Here is a 26,310-nt window from a genome sequence, read left to right as displayed (position 1 = left end):
TTAGTCGTTTAGTCGTGTCCGACTCTTCGTGACCCCATGGACCATAGCACGCCAAGCACACATAGCACGGTCTTCCACTGCCTCCCGCAGTTTGGTCAAACTCATGCTGGTAGCTTCGAGAACACTGTCCAACCATCTCATCCTCTGTCGTCCCCTTGTTCTTGTGCCCTCCATCTTCCCCAACATCAGGGTCTTTTCCAGGGAGTCTTCTCTTCTCATGAGGTGGCCAAAGTATTGGAGCCTCAGCTTCAGGATCTGTCCTTCCAGTGAGCACTCAGGGCTGATTTCCTTCAGAATGGATAGGTTCTCCTCCAGCACCACAATTCAAAAGCACCACGAAGACAGCTTCCCATTTAACTCAGCACCGAATGGCCTTGCTTCCTACGTTTCTAACGCACACACCCCGTAGCCAACGCTCTGTGCTTATTGTAGTAAAATAGATACCAAATGGAAATGCACATCGTCGACATAACAAGGCATTCCTCGACAGCCACATCAGATTAAGTCACCTGCCCCCCCATGCTTGTTTGGATTAGTCTGCTTCTCATTCATGACAGATTATCCCTCTTGACGCAGTGCGACAAGCTGTAAGTAACAGAAAGTGACCTTGGAGGATGAAAGGGAGCACCATATTTGTCAGATTAGATCCTGACTCTACAGGCTCAGCGGAAGAGACAGCCACAAGGCTGCGCTTGGCTGTTGCGCCATTGTAAGTCACGACCCAGAAGTCACGACGGCAGTTATGGGGTGTGTGAGGGGGAAGCATCCAGGACTTGCCACAAACGGATATACCGGTAAGGACTTGAAGCCACACTTTTATGAGTAGATCTCTGCTGGATCTGCCAGTGGCCCACCTGGTCCAGCAACCCAGTCCCACAGCAGCCAGCCAAATGTCTACAGGAAACCCGCAACTCCATGAGCTTCATGAGCTCCATGAGCTTCAGACTCCATGAGCCCAAGAGCCATCTCCCCTCCTGCTGTCTCCAGCAGCTGGTATTCAGAAGCAGAGCATAACCACTGGGCTTGGAAGCCATCGGTATCCCCATCCTTCATGAATTTAAGTTGTCTACTTTTTTAAAAAAATGTATTTTTGATTAAATCTTACCCATATAACCCCCCCCAAAGAACTTCATTTGCCTTATCAACTTTGAAAGTCACCCATCACTGCTTCCTGCAGGAGCCTGTTCCATAGCGTAATCATGTGCTGCATTAAGAATTTGCTTCTGTTCTCTGCCCTGACTCTTCCGACATTCAGTTCCATGGGATGTTCACAAGTTCTAGTGTCATGAGAGGTGTGTGTGTGTGTGTGTGTGTGTGTGTGTGTGTGAGAGAGAGAGAGAGAGAGAGAGAGAGAGAGAGAGAGAGAGAGAGATAGAACTTTCCTCTACACACTTTCTCCATACCACGCATATTTTTATGAACTTCAGTCATGCCACTTCTTAGTCACCTTTTTCTAAGCTAAAAAGTCCCAAATGCCTCTATCTTTCCCGGAATTACTCCATCCTTTTGATTACAGTGGTACCTCGGGTTAAGAACTTAATTCATTCTGGAGGTCCGTTCTTAACCTGAAACTGTTCTTAACCTGAAGCACCACTTTAGCTAATGGGGCCTCCCACTGCTGCCGTGCCGCCAGCGCGTGATTTCTGTTCTCATCCTGAAGCAAAGTTCTTAACCCGGGGTACTACTTCCAGGTTAGTGGAGTCTGTAACCTGAAGCGCCTGTAACCTAAAGTGTCTGTAACCCGAGGTATCACTGTATTTGAATTGCCCTTTTCTGAACCTTTTCCGATTGCAATATCCTTTTTTGAGATAAGGTGACACAGCACTCCAAGGGAAGCCACGCCATAGATTTGTAGGATTACTGGCACTTTTATCTTCAGTTCCTTTCCTAAATGGGATTTGCCTTTTCCACAGCTTCCACACACGTTATCTAACTACCCGCCACGACCTGAAAGTGCTGCTCCGGATCAGTCAGCACCTGGTTCAGACTCCATGAGCGTATATGTGAAATTAGGATTTATTTTAATTTTTTGCCCCAACATGCATCACTTTATACTTGTTTATGCTGAATTGCATTGCCATTTTACTGCCCATTGACTCAATTTGGAGAGATCCAAAACACCACCCTTTTTGTGTTTTAACCGCCCTGAATGATTTCATATCGTCAGCAAACTTGGCTCCTTCATCGCTCATCCCTAACTTGGGATTGCTTACGAGCAAGTTAAAAAGCAACAGTCCCTGGGGGGATTCCACTTTCCCCATTGGGATAATGGTCCATTTATTCCTACTCCCTGTTTCTTAACCAGGTTCTGATCCACAAGAGGATCAGTGTTGTACACGAAAACACCCCTCCCCATCCTTTTCTCTCCCGAAGATCTTGCCCATGTGGAATTTCACTTTTGCAACTGCTCTTGTCACACTGCTCTCCGGAAAGAGTTATCGGCCAGGTGTTAATTCTATGGAAGCAAGGCTACCAGTTGGGATGAAATGTCTGGAATGGCATTGTGGTCTGATTGCTGCCCTTCTCCAGTCTCACATCTATTGTCTAAACTTGGGCTGAGCATATTTTTACTCCCTAATGCTGCTATATATAGAGGGACAATAGTCATTGTGTCGTTTGGCTGGTGGATTGATAGCAGCGGCGAAGAACTCCAATATGGTAGGTTCCTTCCTCCCTCCTTTCCTTCCCTAGGAGGCAAAGCGAATCCATCCTTATATTTAATCTTGCGCAACCCATGTCTTCTTTTCGCAATCAGTTCCTTCCTTCTTCCTTTCCTCCTTGGTGCTGTGGCTGAAAATTCATCCTGTTTGGTGTTTTTTTATTTAAAAAAATCATTCTTCAATTACAAAGAAACAAAAAAAATTGCATTTCAAAATTATCAAAGGGAAAAGAACATTTTGGTGACGTTCTTCTTGCAGGGGTTTCATTGCTTTCCAGGTGGCGAGGGAAGGCTTTTATTTCATGCTGCAAATAACCGCTCTGGCAGCCTGCACTCTGCAGCCTCCTGGGTGCCCAGGTTTCCTGAAAACCTCGTGGGTATCCTCAGCTGGGTTTTCTATTGGAAGGTGGGGAGGCTGGCTGCTCTGTGCCTGATAGTCGTTTACCATTCTTTTTTTAAAGTGAAGTGGGTTTTTTAAAAGTCAGTTTTAAAGAAATCAGTTCTGAAAGGGGTGGGGTTTTTTGTTTGTTTTTGTTTAGCTATAAGGAAAGATTTCCCTTTTAAATCCATGACGGTGCCAGTCCCAGGTGCTCAGAAGATAGCCACCCCAGCTTCAGTAAGGAACATTTGGAACTGCCTTATACGGAGTCAGAGCATTGGTCCATGTAGCCCAGTATTGTCTACACTGAATGGTAGCTGCTCTCCAGGGTTTTAGGCAGGGTTCTCTTCCAGCCCTATCTGGAGATTCTGAGGATTGTACTTGGGACCTAAGGGAAAGGCTCTACCACTGGAATCCTTTCCTCTGGAAATAATCCTCAGGCGAAGACATTAGCAAGTAACTTCTCCCATGGGGATTTTTCAGTTCAGGGAGATTAACACAAAACAGGCTTACAGATTGTCTAAAATACTAAGCCGCCTGTAACTGCTTTTCAGTAAACAAGATAAATAAGTTCGGGCAGCTAGGGAGGCTGCAGGGTGCTGGATAAATGTTTAATAGAAAACTGGGGGAGCCTTCTGGTTGCTTTGCAAAGTGGTCACCTCTCTATGATAAGATAAGCTCAAGGCTGAACCCACCAAGATTCTGGAGGGAGAAAAAAATGGGAGGCTCTTTCACAGGAGAAATGTTTTGCGAAGTGGAAGTTTTGGGTGCAGCACTATTCCACCCTTTTACCCTTCACTGGGTGTTTTTAAGCAGAGGATGGATGACCATCTGCCTGGGGTTCTTTAGCTGCATTTTCTGGATGGGGGTGGACTGGATGACCCTTGGGGTCCCTTCCATCTCTACAATTCTATGATTCTCTCCAAGTCCTGTGAAGGTCTGCTCCCCTTCTTATCTTTGTGGTTATTTTGCATTGTAAGCAGCTTTTGGTTCTTTTTTAAAAAAATGGAAAGAGGGATTATGAATATTACTACTACTACTACTAATAATAATAATAAATTTGAGATTTAAAAAATACTTTCTGAAGCACACAGAGTCTCAGGGAAGCATCAAACACGTTTAAAATGGCAAAAAGGGTAGGGGGAAAACCCATTCCTATCCCAAGAAATGATGGTAATATTCTTAATGAAAGCAACCCGAGGACGTCTATACATAAGGAAACGATCATTCTTTATTAATCAGAGAGAAATGTACATGTAATTATGCCAAATGAGCTCTGCAGGGAGGCTTTCCGCCCCTCACCCCACCCCCTGCTGCCCCCTCCCCACCTCTCACACTTTACGATGTCTTAAAAGGATTTATAAATATTACTGGGGTTTTATAGCATCGTAAAGTTTCAGCTCTTTCTGTAATGCTACTTTCAAACGATTACTGGGAGACAAACCTCTGTTGTTAGAGGTAAGACAATAATCGCTGCAAGGCAGGCAACAGCGGCGGCCCTGAATCTCGAGGGCTGGGGAAGGGGAATCCTAGAATGGCAGCTATTGAGTCCTCCCCCCTCTTCTCACTTTATCCTCACGACATCCCTGTGAGGTAGATTAGGTTGGGAGATAGGGCCTGGCCCCAAGATCACCCAGCGAGCTTCATGGCTGAACGGGCCCTAGCCCAACACGTCGCCACACAGCCTCTACCACTTCATTCTGAAGTATGGAATTTGTGGAAATTTAGAAACAGTTCCCTTTGTGGTTTGACGAGCAGTCCTTCTTCACGTGGAAACTGTAGCTGTGAGGGAAATAAGGGTCTCTTAACAACTCTAGCACCCTCAATGACGCGGGTGGTGCTGTGGGTTAAACCACAGAGCCTAGGGCTTGCTGATCCGAAGGTCAGTGGTTCGAATCCCCGCGACGGGGTGAGCTCCTATTGCTCGGTCCCAGCTCCTGCCAGCCTAGCAGTTCGAAAGCACGTCAAAGTGCAAGTAGATAAATACGTAGGTACCGCTCCGGCGGGAAGGTAAACGGCGTTTCCGTGTGCTGCTCTGGTTCGCCAGAAGCGGCTTAGTCATGCTGGCCACATGACCTGGAAGCTGTACGCCGGCTCCCTTGGCCAGTAAAGCGAGATGAGCACCGCAACCCCAGAGTCCACGACTGGACCTAACAGTCAGGGGTCCTTTTACCTTTACCTTAACAATTCTAGCACCCTAATGAACTGCGGTTTCCAGGATCCTTTGGGGGAAGCTATGACTGTTTACAGCGGTTATCGTAGTACTTTAAATGGGTGAATATGGAGTTCATAGTTTGGTAGCCGGTTCCTCAGCGGCTTCATTGCAGAGGGAGCTGCCTCCCTGTTCTCTGTCCTGAATCATCCACTTTACTTGGAAGATCTCCAAGTTCAAGTCTTGTGAGGAGGAGACAAACTTCCTCCCTGTCCACTTTCATGCGCTAGTTTCTCTTCAGACCCTACAAATCTTCCGTAGGCCTTTTTTTCTCACTCCTGCTAATCAGCTTCCTTGGATGACCCCATTGGGTTGTGGTGTTATGAGAGAGAGGGGGGGAAACTTCACTCCCCCCCCTGCATAATTTTATAGATTTCTGTTATTTCCCGCCTTCCTCGCCTTTCCCCCCATACTAGAAAGCATCTAATGTTATAACCCTTCCATGAGCAATGGAAGCCATTTTTGGATTATTTAAAGGAATACTACAGTATGGTGAATTCGCGAGCTGGATTTTAACCATGAGCAACAGGAGGAATTATATGTATGTTGCTATGGTGCAGCAAGGCGGAGAAATAAAAAACGCCATGGAAAACAGGGGGTGGGAAGTCGACAAAACCAAAGAAAAAATCATTATGTATTCGAGTGCATATGTGATTGTTTTGAAAATTTAATAAAATATATCTGGGCTGCCATACATCCTGGATTTCCCGGACATGTCTGTCATAAATATCATCTGGGCAGAATCCCGCCCCCTCAAGGAAAGCTCAACAAATTTGCCAAAAAACCTTTGTGTCCGGATTTTCACTTTTTGAAATATGGCAACTCTAGAGAGGGGAATGTTATAACCATTCCTCATAGCGGAAGTTATTTCCCTGTTCCCTGGGAGAAGGTTACTGCCTTCTAGCCCTGCTTTCCTGAATGATCTGGCTGGCCACAACAAAAAGCAGGGTGCAGGACTAGGCGAACCTTTTGTAAACCTCTGTGACATTTTTCAGCTGAAAATCGGGGTGCGTGTCTTTTGGTGCTGCACTGCCTCGTAAGTCAGCTGACTGCCTCCCCTGCCCCTGAGTTAGTTAGCTGGCTGCCTCCCCTGCCGCAGCTTCTCCCTAGCAGATGCTTGCTCCCTTTCCTCCTTGCTCGCTTCCTCTGCCCACGCCACACCTCACGCCACCGTGACAGTGGTGGCAGCTTTGTCGGCAGCACAGAGAAGCCGGCAAGAGAGTTGCGCACATCCACCACCTCCGCTCCAGAGGTTCACCTTCAGGAGGGTTCCACTGATAAGCGCAAGCACTGGCTTCTCCTCCTCCCGTGTTCAGCGGCAGTGCTGGAAGGGGGAAACGGGACACTCCCGGATGAAACCAGAAGCCAGGGTGGCTTCTGTAATTCCCTGAATGTCCCAGGAAAATAGGCGAGACTTGACAGGTATGTTTGTCACTCAGGGATGTTCTTATTCAAAGAGGATCAAGAGGTTGGCTCAATTGATGCCTATCGGACAGGATGGCTAAATGGAACTTCCTTGTTCAAAGGAAGTCTATCTCTGGACACCAGATAACTAGGGGATGCTATCAGATTTAAGCCTTGCTTGTGGGCATCCGTTTGGCCGCCGCGGGGAAGAATAGCCTATGTCAAAGCTTTGGTCTGATGTGGGAGAGTTGTTGCCATGGGCCCTTGAGGTCTCCTTTCCTCCAGGGTAGATAATCTAGCATGATAGAATTGTAGAGTTGGGAGGGATTCCCAGTGGCCATCTAGTCCACCCCCTGCAATGCCGGAATCTCAAGAAAAGCATCCCCAACAGACAGACATCCGGCCTCTCCAATGAAGGAGAGGCCATCACTTTCCAAGCTTCTATCCTGGCAGCCAGTTGCCTGCTGCCTGACATTGAAGACATCCCCCCCCCCACCCGCCGGCTGTGCGTGCAAAGAATTCCCCTTTCCTCCCACTGTCCCTTAAGCATTTCTTTCTTTCTCTCTTTGTTTCTTTTTAAAATCGGAACACAAAACTCTCTTTTCCATTCTTGGATCCCCCCCCCCCGAAACGTCACCTCGCCGGCATCTGCCGTGACACCGTCAACTGAGGCATAAGCCTGGATTAGATTTATCATCTAATTATAGCTAGAACTGGAAAAAGGAGGAATAAAAAAATAATAATGATCAGAGGTATGGAATGCCGTCCATAAAAGGAGAGGATCAAAAGATCGCAGTACACCGGATCCAAATGGAATCCCGGGGGAGGGAAAGAGAGATGACAGCAGGACTCTCCAGGGGACTTTCCAAGAAGCAGCTCTTTAACCGAGACCAGTGGCCCATCTAGTCCAGCGTCCTGTTCTCACAGTGGCCAACCAGATGCCCCTCCTGAGGTTTCCAGCCCCTGCTGTTCAGAAGCTTTGCTGCCTTTCCCCAGTCTGCCATGGATAGCCATGTCCTCCACGAATTTCTCTCGCCCCCCCTCTTTTTCTAAAGCCATCCAAGTTAGTGGCCGTCCCTGCCTCCTGTAGCAGGGAGTTCCATAGTTTAACTATGCAATGCATGAAGAAGTCCTTAATTCCCCCCCCCTCATTCCGAATCTTCCAACATGCAGCTTTTTTGATGGATGTCCACACATTTGTTTGCTTATTGCATTCATATCCCACCTTTTCATCCAAGAAGTTCAAGATGACGTACATGGGTCTCCCCCTCCTCATTCAATTCCCACAACAACCCTGTGAGGTAGGTCAGACCAAGGGGCAGTGACTGGTAAGCTTCATGGCCAAGTGAAGATTTGAACCCCAGTTTCCTAGGTCCCAGTTCAGCGCTCTAACCACTGCTCCACACTGTCTCTAGTTCTGGTCTTGGTTTAGACACACACACACACACACACACACACACACACTCCTGTCTCAGTCCCTGGATGGCAAGGGTGATTCACACAGTCTGCTCAACTGCGTCAGTCCATTGCCCTCATTTCCCCCCTCACTTCCTAACCCCGGCAGCCAGGAGAAATGTGAAGAATTATTGCAGAGAAAATCCTTAGCGAGGATAATGCATCTTCGCATCAGCCTCTGGTTTTTATCTTTGTACACTATTTCATTTATTTTCAAGTATTTATTTTCAAGTATGGGTTTTTTAAAAACTCTTTGTATTTCTTAAATTTAAAAAATGACAGCATTGCAGAATCCTCAAAAATCCAGGTCTGTTATGATGACACTTGTAACTTTTTTTGGGGGGGCGGGGTGCAGAGGGGAGAGTTCTGGGGGGCCTTGGAAGCTTTCTTGGAGTTTCCACCTGTGAGGGTTGTCATGGAAAGCTAAGAACTAAGAGTCGGCTGGTGGGGGGGGGGAGGAGAGACACAGAGAAACACACACACACAGAGAAAGAAGTCTGTGTGAAGGGGAGAAAGTGTGGCAGAAAAAGAGGGGAGAAGAAGGGGCCTCTCCCATTCAGGGGCGTAGGAAGAGGGGGCAGAGGGGGCGGGCCGCCCCGGGTGCCCCTCTGGGAGGGGTGACAAGATGGCCCCTGCCTCCTCCAAGCTGTAGAGCGGTTGAGGGCACGCACAGTCTGTACGGGCACTGCTCGCGCGGCATCCATACGGGCTGCCACTCTCGTGTACCGTCCATACAGGCAAGCGACATCCCGTATGGACTGTGCATGTGCGGCGACCATAAGACTGCGCATGTGCGGCATCCTGTACGGTTACCGCACATGCGCAGTCTGTAAGGGATGCTGCTTGCCGCCGCAGCCCGTTTGGACACCGTGCAAGCGGCAGCCCGTATGAAATACGCATTTCAGTCTGAATTCTCATCAGGACCAAAGTCACACTCTGCCTGGGTGCCTGGGTATAGCCCCCCTCCCAGGGTTATTCTCAGGACCGCAATACCTCAAGGACTGCTTCTTTCCATATGAACCTACCTGAACCCTGAGATCATCTTCTGAGGCCTGCCTTTGTGTGCCTCCTCCTCGAGAGGTCCGGAGAGTGGCAAACATGAGAACAGGCCTTCTCTGCAGTGGCTCCCCATCTGTGGAATGCTCTCCCCAGGGAAGTTCACCTGGCGCCTTCATTATACACCTTTAAGTGCCAGGCAATAACGTTCCTTTTTAACCAGGCCTTTGCTTGATCTGATTTACATCCTATAGCCCAGGGGTCCCCAAACTAAGGCCCGGGGGCCGGATGCGGCCCAATCGCCTTCTAAATCCGGCCCACAGACAGTCCGGGAATCAGCATGTTTTTACATGAGTAGAATGTGTTTTTATTTAAAATGCATCTCTGGGTTATTTTTGGGGCCTGCCTGGTGTTTTTACATGAGTAGAATGTGTTCTTTTATTTAAAATGCATCCCTGGGTTATTTGTGGGGCATAGGAATTCATTCATATATTTTTTCAAAATATAGTCCGGCCCCCCACAAGGTCTGGGGGACAGTGGACCGCCCCCCTGCTGAAAAAGTTTGCTGACCCCTGCTATAGCCTTTTAAAATGTGGTGGGATGTTTTGGGGGTGGGGTGGGGTGGCTATTGGGTTGTTTTTATTTTTATTAGGTATTTTGTGGTCTTATAACTTGGGTATAGGGCGGTATATAAATTCAATTAATAATAATAATAATCTCATTCTTAATTTGCAGGCACCCAAAATGGCCAGAAACAAGAAGGAAGGAGGTGGCTCCAATGTATTCTCTATGTTTGATCAAAGCCAGATCCAAGAATTTAAAGAGGTAAGTTCTCCTGAAGGCTATGCAAAGCACTTGACCTTGGGATGGGTGAGGATTTCGTTTGGTGTGTGTTTTTAAGCAAAGCAACCTGATTTTCACTTGCTCAACTAATACATGGACCACAATGAAGTTAGCCTTTTGTGCTTTGAACTTCTCCAAATTTTGTCGTATTGTTCTTGGCTCAAAAAAAGTACCAAAGTGCATATAAAATGCGTATTTTAGTTTTATAAGCATACACAAAGTGTTGAACCCATTCAAGTTTTACTCATTGCAGACATCGTCGAAATATATAAAAAAATAAAAAAATTGTCCAGTAGCAGCTTAAAGACCAACTAAGTTTGTTCTTGGTATAAGCTTTCGTGTGCATGCGCACTTCTTCAGATAACATGGCTATGGTACCTAATGTACCTGAATCATTGCAGACATGTTGAAATTAATGGACCCCAGTTAGCCGTTTACGAAATACTGGAGGCTACGGAGGGTTTTCCGCCTCATTGGATTCAACACAGTTACAAGCAATACCCCCCCACCCCCAATCTCTCACTCTTTGTTTTTGCAATAGGCATTCACAATCATGGATCAGAACCGAGATGGCTTCATTGACAAAGCTGACTTGAGAGACACCTTTGCTGCATTGGGTAAAAAGCACAAACAAACCCATTGTGTACTGACATCTAATATGTATTTTGGATAGTTGTTTTGTTTGCTGTGCCTTTGGACGTCTCGTAGGATATTGGTAACCACATGATTCATGATGGCTCCCGAGATCAAGGAGCAGGTTTTCATCTATGTTTGGATCAAACTGGGTACCATTTTGAATCAAGATGGAAGACTGAACCTTATTGTGTTAGTTGGTTTATCCTAACCAATCAGAGACGACACAGAAAATGGGATGGCGCCATTTCTGCATGAAGTGTTGAATAAACACTCCCAAGTACTTCAGTTTATTTCACCATATGGTAAACCCGGCCAACCTGGGTCTGCAGTTTTGCACCAAAGGTTTAACATCATTTCTAATTCCAGCTTACTTATTTTCAAGCCTGCCATTCCATCAAACCAATACATTTATGCCAAAACCTCGGGTACTGCCACTTCTGGGATCATTAGTTAGAAGGCAATAACGTCTGCCAATAAACTGATTTTCTCTTCACCCGTAACGCTTGTAATTTGGAGTCATTCTATATCCTGTGGCCTTCTTCTTGTGCTGACAATTCTTGAGTTTTCCGCAGTGTCCCCGGGTTCAAAATAGGAGCAGTGATTTCATTCTCTTAAGGTTTTTACACTTTGCTGCATGCTCTATTCAACTTTGAAGAAAAGAAAATATTAGGTTAGAGATTTTGGACCGGTGGTTTGCGAATCATTAGTGCAGGTGTGTGTGAAGATCTCAGGATGATGTCACACACTTACAGCTATATAATTCTTCATGGCTGAATGCCACCATTTACATTTGCTGTCACGTGACAAGGACACTGTTCTGTCATAGGTCGCATGAATGTCAAGAATGAAGAGTTAGAAGAAATGATCAAGGAAGCTCCAGGGGCCATTAACTTCACCGTCTTCCTTACTATGTTTGGTGAGAAGCTCAAAGGTAAGCGGAGACCAGTGGTCAAATGGTGTGTGCGAATCTCTATTTACAAACACTTCCCAGAATCCTTTGCATGGGGCGGAGCCATGACAGTTTAACTGGTGGGGAGGGACCCTGGCAGGGCACATATTGCATATGTAGAGGTCCTAGGTTCGTTCCTTGGCCCTCCAGCCAGAAGGACCCAATAGCAGGTGACATGAAAAAATTACTTTTTTGAAATATAATGAAAATGATGTATAGATGGTATCTAACACCAGTAAAATTAGCTAAGATGTATAGAATGAGTAGTAAATCATGCTGGGAATGTAAAGACAAAGATGGTGAATTTTATCATATGTGGTGGACATGCGAAAAAGTAAAAAGATTTTGGGAAATGATATACTATATAATGAATTGAAAAAGATTTTTAGGTATACCTTTCCCAAAAAACCTGGGATTAATAGGAGAGGTGATTGCAAAAGGAGATCAAAAATTATTTATGTATGCTACAACCGTGGCTAGGACTTTATTAGCCCAAAAATAGAAATTACAGGAGATACCGACAATTGAAGAGAGGCAGACGAAAATGATTGACTATGCAGAGTTAGCAAAGTTGACCTGCGGGATCCGTAACCAGGGAGAGACAAAGTTCCAAAAGGAATGGAGTAAATTCGTGGACTATATGGAGAAGAACTGTAGAAGTTTAAAGACACTTGCAGGACTGAAATAACTCCTAAGAATTGGTTTTAATTAGATGGACTAAAAGGAACTGCGAGATAAGAGTGGGAAAGAAAACCGAATGATGGGAGGGAGGTCAAAGCTCGGTAGAGCAAAATGAACTAAAACAGGTGAATAGAAGATAAAACGCAAAAAAAAAAGTTTGTTGTTTTTGTTGTTTGTTGTTTTTGTTGTGTTTTGGTGTTGTTTATTTGGAAATCTAATAAAAATTATCTTTTAAAAAAAATTGCTTGTTTGAGCCAACAAAGTAATGAGCACCAGGATAGATGGACAAAAAGTCTGACCCTAGAGAAGGCAGCTGCTTGGAATGTAGCTATTGCAACTTGCAATTTTTTGTTCATGGAGCGATGGTTCAGGTATACATGCCAGTGTCATGGACTGGTTGAATTCAGAGGAATGGTCAGAGGAGTCAGCTGGGGAGCATCGGCGGAGCAAGCCGTTCGAGTGCCTGGGGCGGCGCATGTGCCCTGCGCCCAGGGGCGGGGCCAGCCTCCTGCGGGGTGAGCCAGGGCAGGACGCTCCGCGGGGCCTCCGAGGAGTCTGCCTGCCTCCTCCCACTCAGCCGCCCTACAACTGAGGGGGATGTGGTGGGCGGACCGTTTGGGGCAGCACAGAGCCTGCGGGTGCCCAAGCTACTGCGTCGCTCCCAGAAGAGACCTGTGGCTTGGGCACGCTGCAGACCCTGTGGTGAGTGCCGCCTGGCATTTTGTCACCCCCCGTCAGTGGTGACACTCAGGGCGGACCGCCCCCACCGCCCCCTTCCTCCACCCTTGCTGGGCAGCCCCCCAAGGGAAGAAGGCTCAGAGCTGGGGAATTGGTGGTGGGACGAGGATTAGCAGTCAGAGGGAGAAGTGGGAGAAGGCTGGGGAGAAGGGGTGTCAGAAGCTGAAGAGGTAACAGGGCTTGGTGAGCGGGGGGAGTCTATGGCAGAGAGAAGTCCAGAAGCGGAGGCTGGAGAGGAGGCTGGAGAGGAGGGAGGCCAAGAGGCAGAGATGAGTCTGGCTAGTGAAGAGGCACAGGTGTCTCCCCCTCCTTCTGCGACCAGCTCCCCCTCCCCATGGTCTCCCAGGACAAGAAGTGGCACGAAATGGGAAGAGCAAAGACAGACATGCAGGCTTAGTCTTACTTTGTACTGGTGGCTGGCTTGCTTGTGACAATACACACTTTTACGTATATGCACCGTCCCTGGAACGTTACCCCCACGCAAGATGCGATTGTACTGTACCAAACAGGATGGACCAATGGTCTGACTCAGTAGAAGATCACTTCCTCTGCTGCTGTTTTGCTCTGCCCAGCCAGTTTGGTATCTCTAAAATTAGTTTAAAAAATAATCAGTGTTGCGGTGGTGTCTTCCCTCCCATCCTGTCTTTGGGTGAAATTTTTTTTAAAAGAAGCAGTTTGTAGTCTGTAATCCTGCTGGACTCTTGAGCTTTGAAGTGGAATTCTGCGGCAAGCATTCCCTATTGATTAGCTGGTGCGTAAAGTGGTCTCTTTGAGGACAGCGCGGCATCTCTGCGTGGTATACAAATTGCATTTCCTCCAACTCTTTGTGGAGCAGAGGCCCATGTGGCTGACATTAACACAAAATGCTTTGGGGAGGGTGGGTGTGTTTGCTGCTCATCTGGCAGTGGGATATATATCACTAACCAAACTTTCCAGCTTGCTCCTAGAATTCCAGCTCTCTCCCCTTGCCCCTGTGCTGACAACGCTTTGATGGCTTTAATAGATTTCTAGCACAACTAATTGTATAAATCATTGTCATCATCATCAGTAATTACCTGCCCTTCACTCAAAGGTCCTCGGATGCGTTACAATGTTAAAACACAATATTAAAAGCAGTTTAAAGCAACTTACATTCCCTACAGTGTCATTGTGTCTACAGACCTGGGATAGCTCAGTCGGTAAAGACTCTTAATCTTAGGGTCATGGGTTCTAGCCTCATGTTGGGCAAAAGATTCCTGCATTGCAGGGGGTTGGACTGGATGACCCTTGGGGTCCCATCCAACTCTACAATTCTATTATTCTAAAGTGACTTGTGCTGGGCTTATGTTCCAGGGATGGGGTGTATTTGCAAAAAAATGTGCATAGCTGAACCACCCTCGTATGACCATCCTTAGCTTTCAAGCAAGGCAGAGAGCTTTTAAGAGTTGCTTACCGGGCTCTGGTAGGCTCTTGGGGGACCGATTGAGCCCCCACAATATCTCACAAGAGCCTCCCAGAGCCTGATAAGTGAGTCTGAGAACTTAAAAAGCTCTTTCCGCAGCGGGAGAACCCGGCTCAAATGAGTTTTCAAGCTCTCTGCCTTGCGAGCAATTAATTTGCGGGATTTCAAATAACCCAAGATAATTGTGCACGAGACGTGATCATACTGTATTTGCTATTGGCATATAATTTCTGGGGTTTCCATAGCCATGGATCTTCCCTTCTTTTTTGCAACCTAACCCCCCCAAAAAAACACAAGCAACTTTTCTCCCTCCTTCCCTGTGGGCTGCCCCACACACCTAGAAGGTGGCAGTGGCCGGCAGTCACAAAATCGTGACGGGTTCAGGTAGATAGCCGTGTTGGTCTGTCATAGTCATACTAAATAACAAGATGAAAGATTTTAAAACAATTTTTTTATTAAAGGAGTTCTTTTTGGATCATCTTTTAATAATTTTTTTATCTTTCATGTTGTTCTTTATTAATAAAATTTTTTTATTAAAGGAGTTCTTTTTGGATCATCTTTTAATAATTTTTTTATCTTTCATGTTGTTCTTTATTAATCTTGACGGGGTGATATTCCTTCTCCGCACTTATTAAAAGCATGGGATCTCCGTCCTCCTTTGCAGCTGACAAAGTGGAAGGTGTGCAAAGGAGGTTCAGCCTGGAAACCTAGCCTTATGAGGAACGGTTGAGGGAGTTGGGGATGTTTAGCCTGGAGAAGAGAAGACAGAGAAGTGACATGATAGCCATCTTCAAATATCTGAAGGGCTGTCACAGGGAAGATGGAGTGAGCTTGTTTTCTCCTGCTAAGGAGGGTAGGACCTGAACCAATGGTTCAGGGGTGGCCAACTTCCAAGAGACTGCGATCTACTCACAGAGTTAAAAACTGGCAGTCATTCAGGTCAAAGTTGTTGAGCTTTTTTTTAAGGAAGGAAAGCCCTGTTTTGGGTGGTTCAGGTCATTTTAGGGGTGCAGGGCAAAGATGATGAGCTTTTTTAGGGAAGTTTTTTAGCTTCTCTGGGGGAAGCCGCTGATCTACCGGTGATCTACCACAGACCTCCAGTGATCTACCGGTAGATCATGACCTACCTTTTGGACATGTCTGGTTACAAGAAATGAGATTCTGCCTGAACAGCAGAAAGAACGTTCTGACAGTAGGAGCTGTTCAGCAGTGGAACAGACTCCCTTGGATTCTTTAGTTGTGATCCCTGTATTGCAGAGGGTTGGACTAGTTGACTCTTGGAATCCCTTCCAACTCTACAATTTTACGATTCTGTGATGCTAGCAGAGGGCAGCAGAGGCTGGTGGGCATATTTTCCTGGTATTTTAGCAATAAACACTTGTTTCACGTAGTAGCAAAGGCATCAGTTACCTTTGCCCTTTAAAACAAAGAACAAGGAACACCCAAAAATGTGAGTGTGTTTCTTAAGGAATGTACTGTGCAAAATTAAAAGGAAGCTATCCGAGGAATCGGCCTGTTGTATTTTCCCAAACTGCTAGAGTGCTAATCAGGAAATTATTCTGCAAACATGCAACAGTTTGCAATCCTTGAACTTGTCCACCTCTCATTATTTTTATCCTTGAGAACAAATGCATTTTTTAAAAGAGAAGAACACAGGAATCTGCCTTATACTGAATCCATTGGCTTCCTATTGTCCCCAGAGAGTCTCTGGGGTTTTAGGCAACTTACCTGGAGATGCTGGGCATTGAACCTGTGACTTTCTGTATGCAAGGCAGGTGCTCTGCCACCGAACTACAGCCTTTCCCTCTATATGGTTTTCTCTGTTTCTGATGTTCAGAGTTGTTGCTTCTTTGAGCCAAACAAGGGAGGTGTGAGCAGTATGGGGAGAATGTCAAAGTGCACAGGAGTACAGAAACTTTAAAAAAATTTTTTTGGGGGGGGTATTCCCCAATGTTAAGTGACCTTGGAATAACTCAGCCTCTAAAATGTGTGGGTGAGGGGGGTGGAGACTAAGTCTTCACTAAGTGCTGAAAGACTATCAGGCTCAGCTCCTGGGGGAAAGGGTTCCACATTTCAGGTGCCACAGTTATAAAGGCCATGCTATGGATTAGAATCATAGAATCATAGAGTTGGAAGAGACCACAAGGGCCATCCAGTCCAACCCCCTGCCAAGCAGGAAACACCATCAAAGCATTCCTGACATATGCCTGTCAAGCCTCTGCTTAAAGACCTCCAAAGAAGGAGACTCCACCACACTCCTTGGCAGCAAATTCCACTGTCAAACAGCTGTCAGGAAGTTCTTCCTAATGTTTAGGTGGAATCTTCTTTCTTGTAGCTTGAATTTATTGCTCTGTGTCCACTTCTCTGGAACAGCAGAAAACAACCTTTCACCCTCTTCTATATGGCATCCTTTTATATATTTGAACATGGCTATCATATCACCCCTTAACCTTCTCTTCTCCAGGCTAAACATACCCAGCTCCCTAAGCCGTTCCTCATAAGGCATCGTTTCCAGGCCTTTGACCATTTTGGTTGCCCTCTTCTGGACACGTTCCAGCTTCTCAGTATCCTTCTTGAACTGTGGGGCCCAGAACTGGACACAGTACTCCAGGTGAGGTCTGACCAGAGCAGAATACAGTGGTACTATTACTTCCCTTGATCTAGATGCTATACTCCTATTGATGCAGCCCAGAATTGCATTGGCCTTTTTAGCTGCTGCATCACACTGTTGACTCATGTCAAGTTTGTGGTCTACCAGGACTCCTAGATCCTTTTCACATGTACTGCTTTCAAGCCAGGTGTCACCCATCCTGTATTTGTGCCTTTCATTCTCTCCCCCCCCCCAAAGTGTAGTACTTTACATTTCTCCCTGTTAAAATTCATCTTGTTTGCTTTGGCCCAGTTGTCTAATCTGTTAAGGTCTGTTACCAGCTGCCTCCCTCTCTGAAAGAGAGTGTTACCTATGACTTAAGCCTTGTTGATTCCTGTGGGTGTAGAGATGGGGGAGAAATAATTTCTGCTCACATGTGAATGTGAATGTACCTCATGTGCACTTCCTGAACCAAGACACAAACTGAAATTCAGCTGTCCTTTGAAACTCACACATCTCTGTATTTGGCAATGCAGCTATCCAGGGGGGGGGGAATCCCCCCAAATGCTGACAAAAATATTGTTATAGGTTGTGGGGAAGGGGGGAAGGGTTCAATCTGGATGGTATCCACAGGTCTCTTTCGAACCTGTGATCCTGTAACTCTGAGGTTAGAATCTACAAGAGAAGACTTGGTGAACCTGGTCAGACCAGTTTTGTTGGAAGCTCACGGCCTTGGCTGGCCAGTTACATGTCCAAAGAGGTTGCCCAGTTGCCATGGAGACAAGTGGGTGGACCTTTTCTCACCTCGCCGGGCTGGAAGCCATGTCATCCTAGGATGAAGAACATCAGGGTGGGGAAGCCTGAGAGACAGATACATGTCTTGCTCTGTGCTGGACCCAAGACCTGTGGCTTAGGGATCTCCCTGGGACCCTAATAAGGAAGCAAGATCTGTTGGGGTGTTAACGCTGTGAGACCCTCACACCTATTCTCAGGTAGTACAGATGTGCAACTAAAACTATATATCCTAAAGACACCACAGTCTCCATTGTCCTTCATTCCAAGGAAACTGAACCTTTGGAAAGCACAGGTACCCCTGGAGTCTCTTGCCACTCAGAGACTAGGGTGTGTGCAGCAATATGTACATCAGGGGAAATTGCACACATAACTGTGTATGTTAAGGGAAAGCAGGCACAAAATTCATAATATTCCGGAAAACGGTGTGCAAAAATGTGCACCTAGCACAAAAAGTCTTCAAAAATGTGTATATTGTAAAGGTGCATGAAAATTGGCGTGGATTTACGTTTGTCCCTTCCCCAACAGTGCAAGTAGCAACCTCTCTCCCAAAGGCATATTTATAAAAGGGTCGCGGGTGGCGCTGTGGTCTAAATCACCGAGCCTCTTGGGCATGCCGAAGGTCAGCGGTTCGAATCCCTGCAACGGGGTGAGCTGCCATTGCTCAGTCCCAGCTCCCGCCAACCTAGCAGTTTGAAAGCACACCAGTGCAAGTAGATCAATAGGTACTGCTGCTGTGGGAAGGTAAACAGCATTTCCGTGCGCTCTGGTTTCCGTCACGGTGTCCCGTTGCGCCAGAAGCAGTTTAGTCATGCTGCCCACATGACCGGGAAAGTTGTCTGTGGACAAATGCTGGCTCTCTCAGCCTGAAAGCGAGATGAGCGCCACAACCCCATAGTCGCTTTTGACTTGACTTAACCACCCAGGCGTCTTTTACCTTATATTTATAAAGTTGAGGCAGTCGTCTTTCCAATTCCCGTCCAGTGTATGTGTATGTATGTGTATATATATTTCTTTATCATTTTCCATTACAACCTTTCACATTTCATTGAATATAACCGTAACTTCAATCACCATATTTCTCCCTTCCCCCTATATCTTTAATACTTTCCGCTGCTGGCTTTACACTAACCCTGCTAAAGTTTTAACCGGATTAACCTGATTCTTCAGCCATTCTGCAAACATTTCCCACTGTTCCTTAAATACTCCCTCTTCCTGATCTCTTATTCTATTAGATAAATGTGCTAATTCTACATATTCCATCCATTTCACCTGCCATTTCACCACTTCTCCTGTGTTGCTATTGTTCTCCCGGTTGCCCAGTTTCTACGTAGGACTAAGATGGGCCTGTTGGTGGCCTAAGTGTGGCTTCTGTTCTCCATAGGCGACTGTGAATGTTGATACAGGGAAATAAACGGTCTGGTCTTCTTCTGTAAGCAGCACAGGAGGTTGCGGTATGGTGAGGGTAATAGATTGTGTGTGTATGTATGTATGTGTGCACGCATGTATGTGACAATATTCATGGGAAGCCCTTATGTGATAAGTGGTAAAAGTTGGCTCTTTAGTTACACAGATGATTGGAAAATGGGGGTCATATATTTATTGTCAGCATGTGTGACTTGCTGGGCTTGCATGAGTCATCTGGGCTACCATCAATGCAGTGCTCTCCACTGGAGTATGTTCACACATTCATCTGCCACTCCTCAAGTGCCCAGTAATCGAGTGGAGTGAAATCAGATTAAGTTATGTTCGTATGTGGTGTGAACCAGCAATTACATGTGTGCACGGAAGTATTGGAAGTATAAATCTCTGCTTGTTCCCCTTATAGGCACAGATCCGGAAGAGATCATTCTGAATGCTTTTAGGGTTTTCGACAGAGAAGGAAAAGGTCATGTGAAAGCAGATTAGTAAGTTTTCGTTTCGTTTGAATCTCTTCCCCATGTTAATTTCGCTTCTGTCAAGTTTGTGACTCATTGTCAGTCTGCTGTATCGCACTGCCCAATGGCTGGATTCCTGCCCCATGGAATGCCAGATTCTGTGAGCAGTCATAGAATCATCAAATCATGGAATGGTAGAGTTGGAAGGGACCCCGAGGGTCATCTAGTCCAGCCCCCTCCAATGCAGAAATCCCAGCTAAAGCATCCATGACAGATTGCCATCCAACCTTTGCTTAAAAAACCTACAAGGAAGGAGAGTCCACCACCTCCCGAGGGAGACCGTTCTGCTGTCACCAATAAAGGTCTGGGCCAGTTTTAACCCAGCTTCAGCCTCTATATGCTCCCATGCACGCTACTCTCACTGCAGACACAAATTAATCCCAATGTGAGCCAAACATAAACGAAAACAAAACCTGTCCCTGCATGTAGAGAACTAGCACACCAGGGAAAGTGTTGAAGCGGCTGAAGCGGCTCTAGCCATTACACCACGCTCCGCCTCCTACTTTGCCTGCACCCACACAGTTAATGCCACATCTAGTCTCATCCTGAGAGAGGAGGATCAGGGGCACCCACAATTTAATAATACAAAGTGGAATATAAATGCGCAATACGTAACTGCAGGGTTTTTCTTGCTGGAAAAGGACATCCAGAACACCCCACCAAAAACAGTCCCTGCCCAACGTTGCCAAAGTCACAAGACAATTTCATTAGCTCATCACCACACAACAAAACATACTGTTTTCTTATTAGACCCAAGGGTAATGTCAATCATTACATAACAAACCATTAAATCAATCCCATGGTTGCATTTGATGCTTAGCCTCATTTCATATAATTCCAGCATTTAGACATTTGACTCTAATAATTTTTTTACACGTCCCTTTGAAAGTCTTTCCGCTTTCAAGGCGATGGTTGCTATTCATTAATAGCATTTCTCCATGAGGAGAAGCAAAGACAACAGCAGAATCCTCCCCCCCCCTCCATTGGCGGCGACTGACCTTTTTAATAAGAACCTTCATCTAATTAACATCCTTTTGGGGCATTTCATTTTTTCCACTGCGTGTTTTCACCTCTCACTTGGAAAATCGTGACTCATTTGGGAGTTTTGGAACTGATTTTGAATGTGATGGCAAAGATATGTGATATCTATATTGCCTTAAACACCACACTCTTACCACACAGAGAGATAGAGGGATGAGAAAGAGATTGGGCATACCATCCTTTGGGATGTTGAAGCTCAACAGCAGGCAACAGCCTCCTTCCAAAGTGGGCAAACGAAACAAAAACTGGCATGGCATTTGGAAAAGTTTGGCGAATCAGGTTGCAAAGTTCCCTTGGCGTTTATGAGGTTTACTCACAAGCAAGAGAGCACAGCGTTGCGATTATGCTTCCCACAGCCATCCAATAACAGTCTTGTTGATACCAAACAGCACTCCACAAATTTGCACCAACTTGGACCATGACGGAAATTAGCTGTATTTAAAGTCTGGCCAACCACCTTCTCCAAAGTCCATATTTTCAAAGCCCAGAATATCCCGTTTCCCTCCCTGCTTGTTTGCGAGCAATGTGCGTATTTGAGAGACCTGGACATACATGACGTCAGAGCCCTCTCCTTCCTTCCATATCCTGTTTGTAGAAGCAAGGCTCCGTTTCCTGAGCAACGCAGGAAGTCATTGTGGATCCAACCTCACATCCACAAGTGAGCTCACGGATTAGAATAGAAGGCAGGCATATCCAATTTGCATGCCCTTCTAGGACTGCAGACCATCCAAGTGTCCCTGTTTTCCAGGGACATTCCTGGATTTACAGAAGCTGTCCCGGTTTCTGATTTGATCCCAGAATGTCCACTTTTCTTTAGGACATCCTTATTTTCATCAGAGAAATGTTGGGGGATATGTGTTATGTACTAAGCTTGGATCCTAGCATAGCTGCCAAGTTATCCCTTTTTTACAGGGATTTTCCCTTATGCTGAATAGGCTTCCTCATGAGAAAAGGGAAAACTTGGCAGCTATGGATCCTAGAACAATAGGCAAGTAGGATCCTAGAATGCAACAACTGATTGGCTTGCAGGAGAAGACCAATCAGGCTCCAGGAAAAAGTTAATCAGCCTATTAGGCTGGTAGGATTGTAGAATTCAACAACTGATGGGCCTACACGAAAAGACCAATCAGGCTCCAGGAGGGAAGCAGAATCAGCCAATCAGACGGGACTCATTGTGTAAATAATGTATATAAAAGCCTGAGGTTTGGGGGGCATTTCATTCAATGTTTTACGAGCTGCAATAAAGAGCGTGAAGTCACTACAGGACTCCGAGTATATTTCAGTATGGGATGGGGAGTTCAGTTGCCTCTCCTCTTTAGACTTACTTGCCAATCCTCAACCAACAACCAAAGGAGGTTTCTATCAAGTGAACTTAAGGGTGTAATAGGCCAGGTAGTTCAGTTTTCAGTTCAATTCTGTGTTGCTGTGGCCCTTCAGATACTCTTTGTCCCAAGAGAGAATTTTCTGTTCCTCCCTTTTTCAAAATGAAGAGGATTGTTCTCCACAATTAGAGAGTCCACTCAGGGGTGGAGGAAGGGTGCGTGGTGGGGGCGGGCCGCCCTGGGTGTCACCACTGACGGGGGTGACAAAATGCTGGGCGGCACTCACTGCGGGGCCTGCAGCGCACCAGAGCTACGCGTCTGTCCTGGGAGTGACACAGTGGCTTGAGCACCCACAGGCTCCGTGCTGCCCCAAACAGTCCGCCCACCCCCTCCCCCTCAGCTGTAGGGCGGCTGAGTGGGAGGAGGCAGGCAGGCTCCTCGGAGGCCCCACGGAGCGTCCTGCCCTGGCTGGCCCCGCCCCTGTGAGCATCTGGCCCTGCCCCTGGGCGCAAGGCACGCACACCGCCCCAGGTGCCCGATCGGCTTCCTCCGCCGCCGAGTCCACTAGCTTAGAAAGATCAGAATTAGGTGCCTAAGGAACTTACACTTCCATTTCGTTTAAGTGCAAAGAGTAGGAAGATCCAGTTGTGATTCTCAATTGTTTCTTCCCCAAGACGGCAGGAGACAGTCTGATGGAGTCACAGAAGGATCAAATCCTTTTTGGATCCTCATCCAGACATCATTGATGCTGCTGCCCACAGCCCCACCGACCTCTTCTTGAGGCTACATTTCGTTTTTGAAAAAAAGGAAATGCAGCTCCCTGTGACTTAACTAGGAAACCAAATATTGGGACTGAAAATATTGGAACGAGCTGAAACTGGCCACGGCAAATACCATCAGGACCCCAGGGAAGGCGCTGTTTTTATAAACCCAGTTTGTTTCTATGTGTCTGATTTTGGGGTTGTTGTCTCCTCCCTCCCCGCAAAGAAACAAGTAATATGGAAAACAACAACTGCAGGAAAGCTCACGGCTTCTTAGTTAGGAAAATCTGAGTCTTTGTTTCTCTATAAAATAAATAATGGAAACTGCTGTGTTCTTTACTCAGCCCTTCTTATGTGTAATGGTGCCAGAGGCTGCCGTGCTGTGCTTCTGAAGCTCAAAATTGCATTTGATCCTCCTCCTCCGCCACCACCACCACCTCAGCCGCCCCCGCCGCCCCCAATTTGGCCTCACATTCTTTCCAAAAACACTGGATGCATGTGAACGGAATATGCCAAGCGACACTGGTTGCTTTCTGAGTGAGTGAGTGAGAGAGAGAGAGAGTGGACTGAGCCTCTTTGGAAACCAAATCAATAGAAGAGTCTTGTGGCGGAAGGTTTCATGGACTGGAGTCAACAGATTTAGGGCAGCTGCCAGATACAGACAGGTGGACACAGAGGAGGAAAGATGGAAACAGTGAGACCAAAAGTGGCCCATCTTGTCCAGCATCCCATTTCTCTTGGTGGCAAACCAGATTATCAGTGCTTGGGAAGTCTGCCTTCAAAGAGAATTAGTTCCAGTTCAAGTTCTCCCCTCCCAAAACAGGATTAGTTCCAGTGCAAGTTCACCCCCTCCAAAAAGGAACAACTTCTGCTCCAGTTCAATTCTCACAGTTCAATTCAAAATTCATTCACATGGAAAAAAATTTCAGTCTTCAGAGTTTCACTACAGTAGTTGCTCACCTGAAGGATATAAAATGTACTTAAGAACACTAAGGAAACATCCAAATACACATGTAACACAATAGGAACAGTTCTTTTGTCTATTTCCCCCCCAACAATTCCCAAGCTTAAACAGCAACATCCCCTTTACAGATAGGGGGAAAATGATGAATGCAATGAAACACAATGAATGCAATGGTGTGTGTGGGTGTGAATTAAAAAGCGGCCTCCAAAAAATCAGCACAAAAGGAACTTAATTCCTGTTCGGTTCGCCCGGACATTGCGGAAACTACTTTCAGATGTGACTCAGAGCTTTTCGAATTAATTCAGCAAATTAGTTCACTTGAATCCATCCGTTCCAAGCACCGCCAGTTACTTACACCCTTAGACATATTGACCTGGCTCTGCTCACAGTGCTTCTCTAGCAAGAGGGGGATACAAAGGGACAAAGTGGATCTGTGATCCCTGCATTCCAGGAGGCTGGAATAGGATCCCTTCCAACTCTACAGCTCTATGATTCCACAACTTTCAGCCATAATGGCGCCAGCATTGCATTCATCCTGCTACGCGCTCCTGTTAGGTTTGAGCACAGTGCAGACTGCAAATGTGGCTTCCTCCTTGAGCCTTAAATAGATTTGCTTTATTTCAAACAGCATGAAGGAAATGCTCATGACACAGGCAGACCGGTTTACTGAAGAGGAGGTAAGATTCCTTACACGCTGCACTCCCCTTTTTCTGAAAATGCGAAGATTTTTCTATTTGATAAGAACAATTTCTGTGTTTTTCCCCCGATCCGGATTTGATGGTTGAGATGGCATCATGAGATTGCCGGGCGTAGTCCATGGGAGTCTGATATCTTGAGATAAATGGGGGAAAGAGCTGGTCTGGGATAGATTGGTGGTCCTTTAGAGGGAGGACTTCTAACCTTCCCAGTTTCTATATTTATTTCCTTTATATCCCACTTTTATCTCCAAGGAGTTCAAGGTGGCGTACATGGTTCCATGGGCGTAGCCATGGATTTTTGTTTGTGGGGGACAGACAAAGTTGTTCAGCTTTTTTTGGGGGGGGGATCCACCAAAGGTGTTGAGCTCTTTTTAGGAGATTGCCCCATAAAGTTGGGGAAGTCAAGGGTAAAAAGTAAAAATACCCCCAAGAGCAGGACTTTAGGGGGGAGCAGGCTTTGGTTGGGGGTTAGGCTGATGCTAGGGGAGGCATAACCTCAGTGCATTGAATACTTTCTTTTTTGTATATCATTTCAATTAAGTTTTCTGTTTTACAATTTAAGATACTCATATTACATCCTTAACATATCAATGACTTCCCTTCTTCTCTTTCCACGGTTCATTTTACATATCATAAATCCCTGCATATTTTATAGAAACTATACCATTCAGTATTCCATTATTTCACCCGACAAAACTTATTTCCACTGTTGAATTTATCTTAATGCTGCCAGCGTTTTCAGCTGTACACAATTATTTCCCATATATTCAATAAACGTTTTCCAGTCTTCTTTACTGAGTACTTTCAATGCTTTTCAATAATTCTTGTGCCCCCCTAACCCCCCCATGCATAGTTCTCCTCCTTCTCCATTTTATCCTGACAGGTAAGTTAGGCTGAGAGACTGTGGCTAGCCCTAGGTCAGCCAATGAGCTTCATGGCCGAGTGGGAATTCGAATCCTGGTCTCCCAAGTCCACACTCTTAACCAGGCATCCCCAAACTGCGGCCCTCCAGATGTTTTGGCCTACAACTCCCATGATCCCTAGCTAACAGGATCAATGGTCGGGGAAGATGGGAATTGTAGTCCAAAACATCTGGAGGGCCGAAGTTTGGGGGTGCCTGCTCTTAACCCTACACCACACTAGCTCTCAATATTGTTGTTTGACACTAGCTCTCAGTGTTGTTGTTTTGATACCAGCTCCCTATGGAAGGTTCCACATCAGCATAGAGTGGAGTGTGGTCCATTTGTAGAACCTTGAGCTGGAGCCAGCATGCCAATAAACATGGCTCCTGAATGATTACAGTGGCTCTCTTCAATGGTACCAGCTAACTGGTAGAGCAGGGGTAGGCAATCAGTCTTTGAACCATGCCATTGCTGACCAGCACGCTCCTGTGACAGTTGGGATGGAACTCCCCATCCTTTCCAATCTTTATTTCCTTCTTGTGTTCCTCAGGTCAAACAGACGTTCACAGCATTCCCTCCAGATCCTGCCGGCAACCTGGACTACAAGAACCTTGTTTACGTTATCACCCACGGGGAAGAGAAGGACTAGATAGAAGATGCTGAGATGATCCCTCGAGAGAAGGCTATTCACTGTTGCCTCTTTGGAGGGTCCAGCTTCAGAGGAAGCTGAGTGAGATGAAAGCCATTCTATTTCACCAGGCTTCACCAACCTGGCGCCCTCCTCATGCTTCAGAGTACAACTGCCATCAGATGTAGAAAACAACTAGGGAGCAGCAGGTTGCTGAAGGCTGTGCTAGATGATCTTGGGCGTTTTTATAAATAAAAGCGGAAGATACCATTTTGTATCCAT

At 46.2% G+C, this 26,310-nt stretch overlaps 1 protein-coding gene across 3 annotated transcripts; it reads left to right on the top strand.

Moving 5' to 3' along the window:
* The first annotated feature begins 2,520 nt into the window (after positions 1-2,520).
* Positions 2,521-26,310, top strand: MYL10 (myosin light chain 10). 3 transcript variants are annotated; one of them, XM_035139873.3, is made up of 7 exons: positions 2,521-2,658; positions 9,841-9,930; positions 10,490-10,565; positions 11,411-11,515; positions 19,604-19,682; positions 24,429-24,477; positions 25,951-26,310. In XM_035139873.3, the coding sequence occupies exons 1-7, from the start codon at positions 2,656-2,658 to the stop codon at positions 26,047-26,049; spliced, it is 501 nt and encodes a 166-aa protein (XP_034995764.1). In that variant the 5' UTR covers positions 2,521-2,655; the 3' UTR covers positions 26,050-26,310. The 3 variants fall into 3 exon arrangements, with proteins under 3 accessions (XP_034995764.1, XP_088513796.1, XP_088513797.1); XM_088657670.1 differs by lacking the exon at positions 2,521-2,658 and adding an exon at positions 2,926-6,672; XM_088657671.1 differs by lacking the exon at positions 2,521-2,658 and adding an exon at positions 8,166-8,416.

This window comes from Zootoca vivipara, chromosome 14 (genome assembly GCF_965207765.1).
Source record: "Zootoca vivipara chromosome 14, rZooViv2.hap1.1, whole genome shotgun sequence".
Classification (NCBI taxonomy): Eukaryota; Metazoa; Chordata; class Lepidosauria; order Squamata; family Lacertidae; genus Zootoca; species Zootoca vivipara.
The sequence above is the reverse complement of the archived record's forward strand: the minus strand, read 5'-3'. Positions and strand labels throughout refer to the sequence as shown.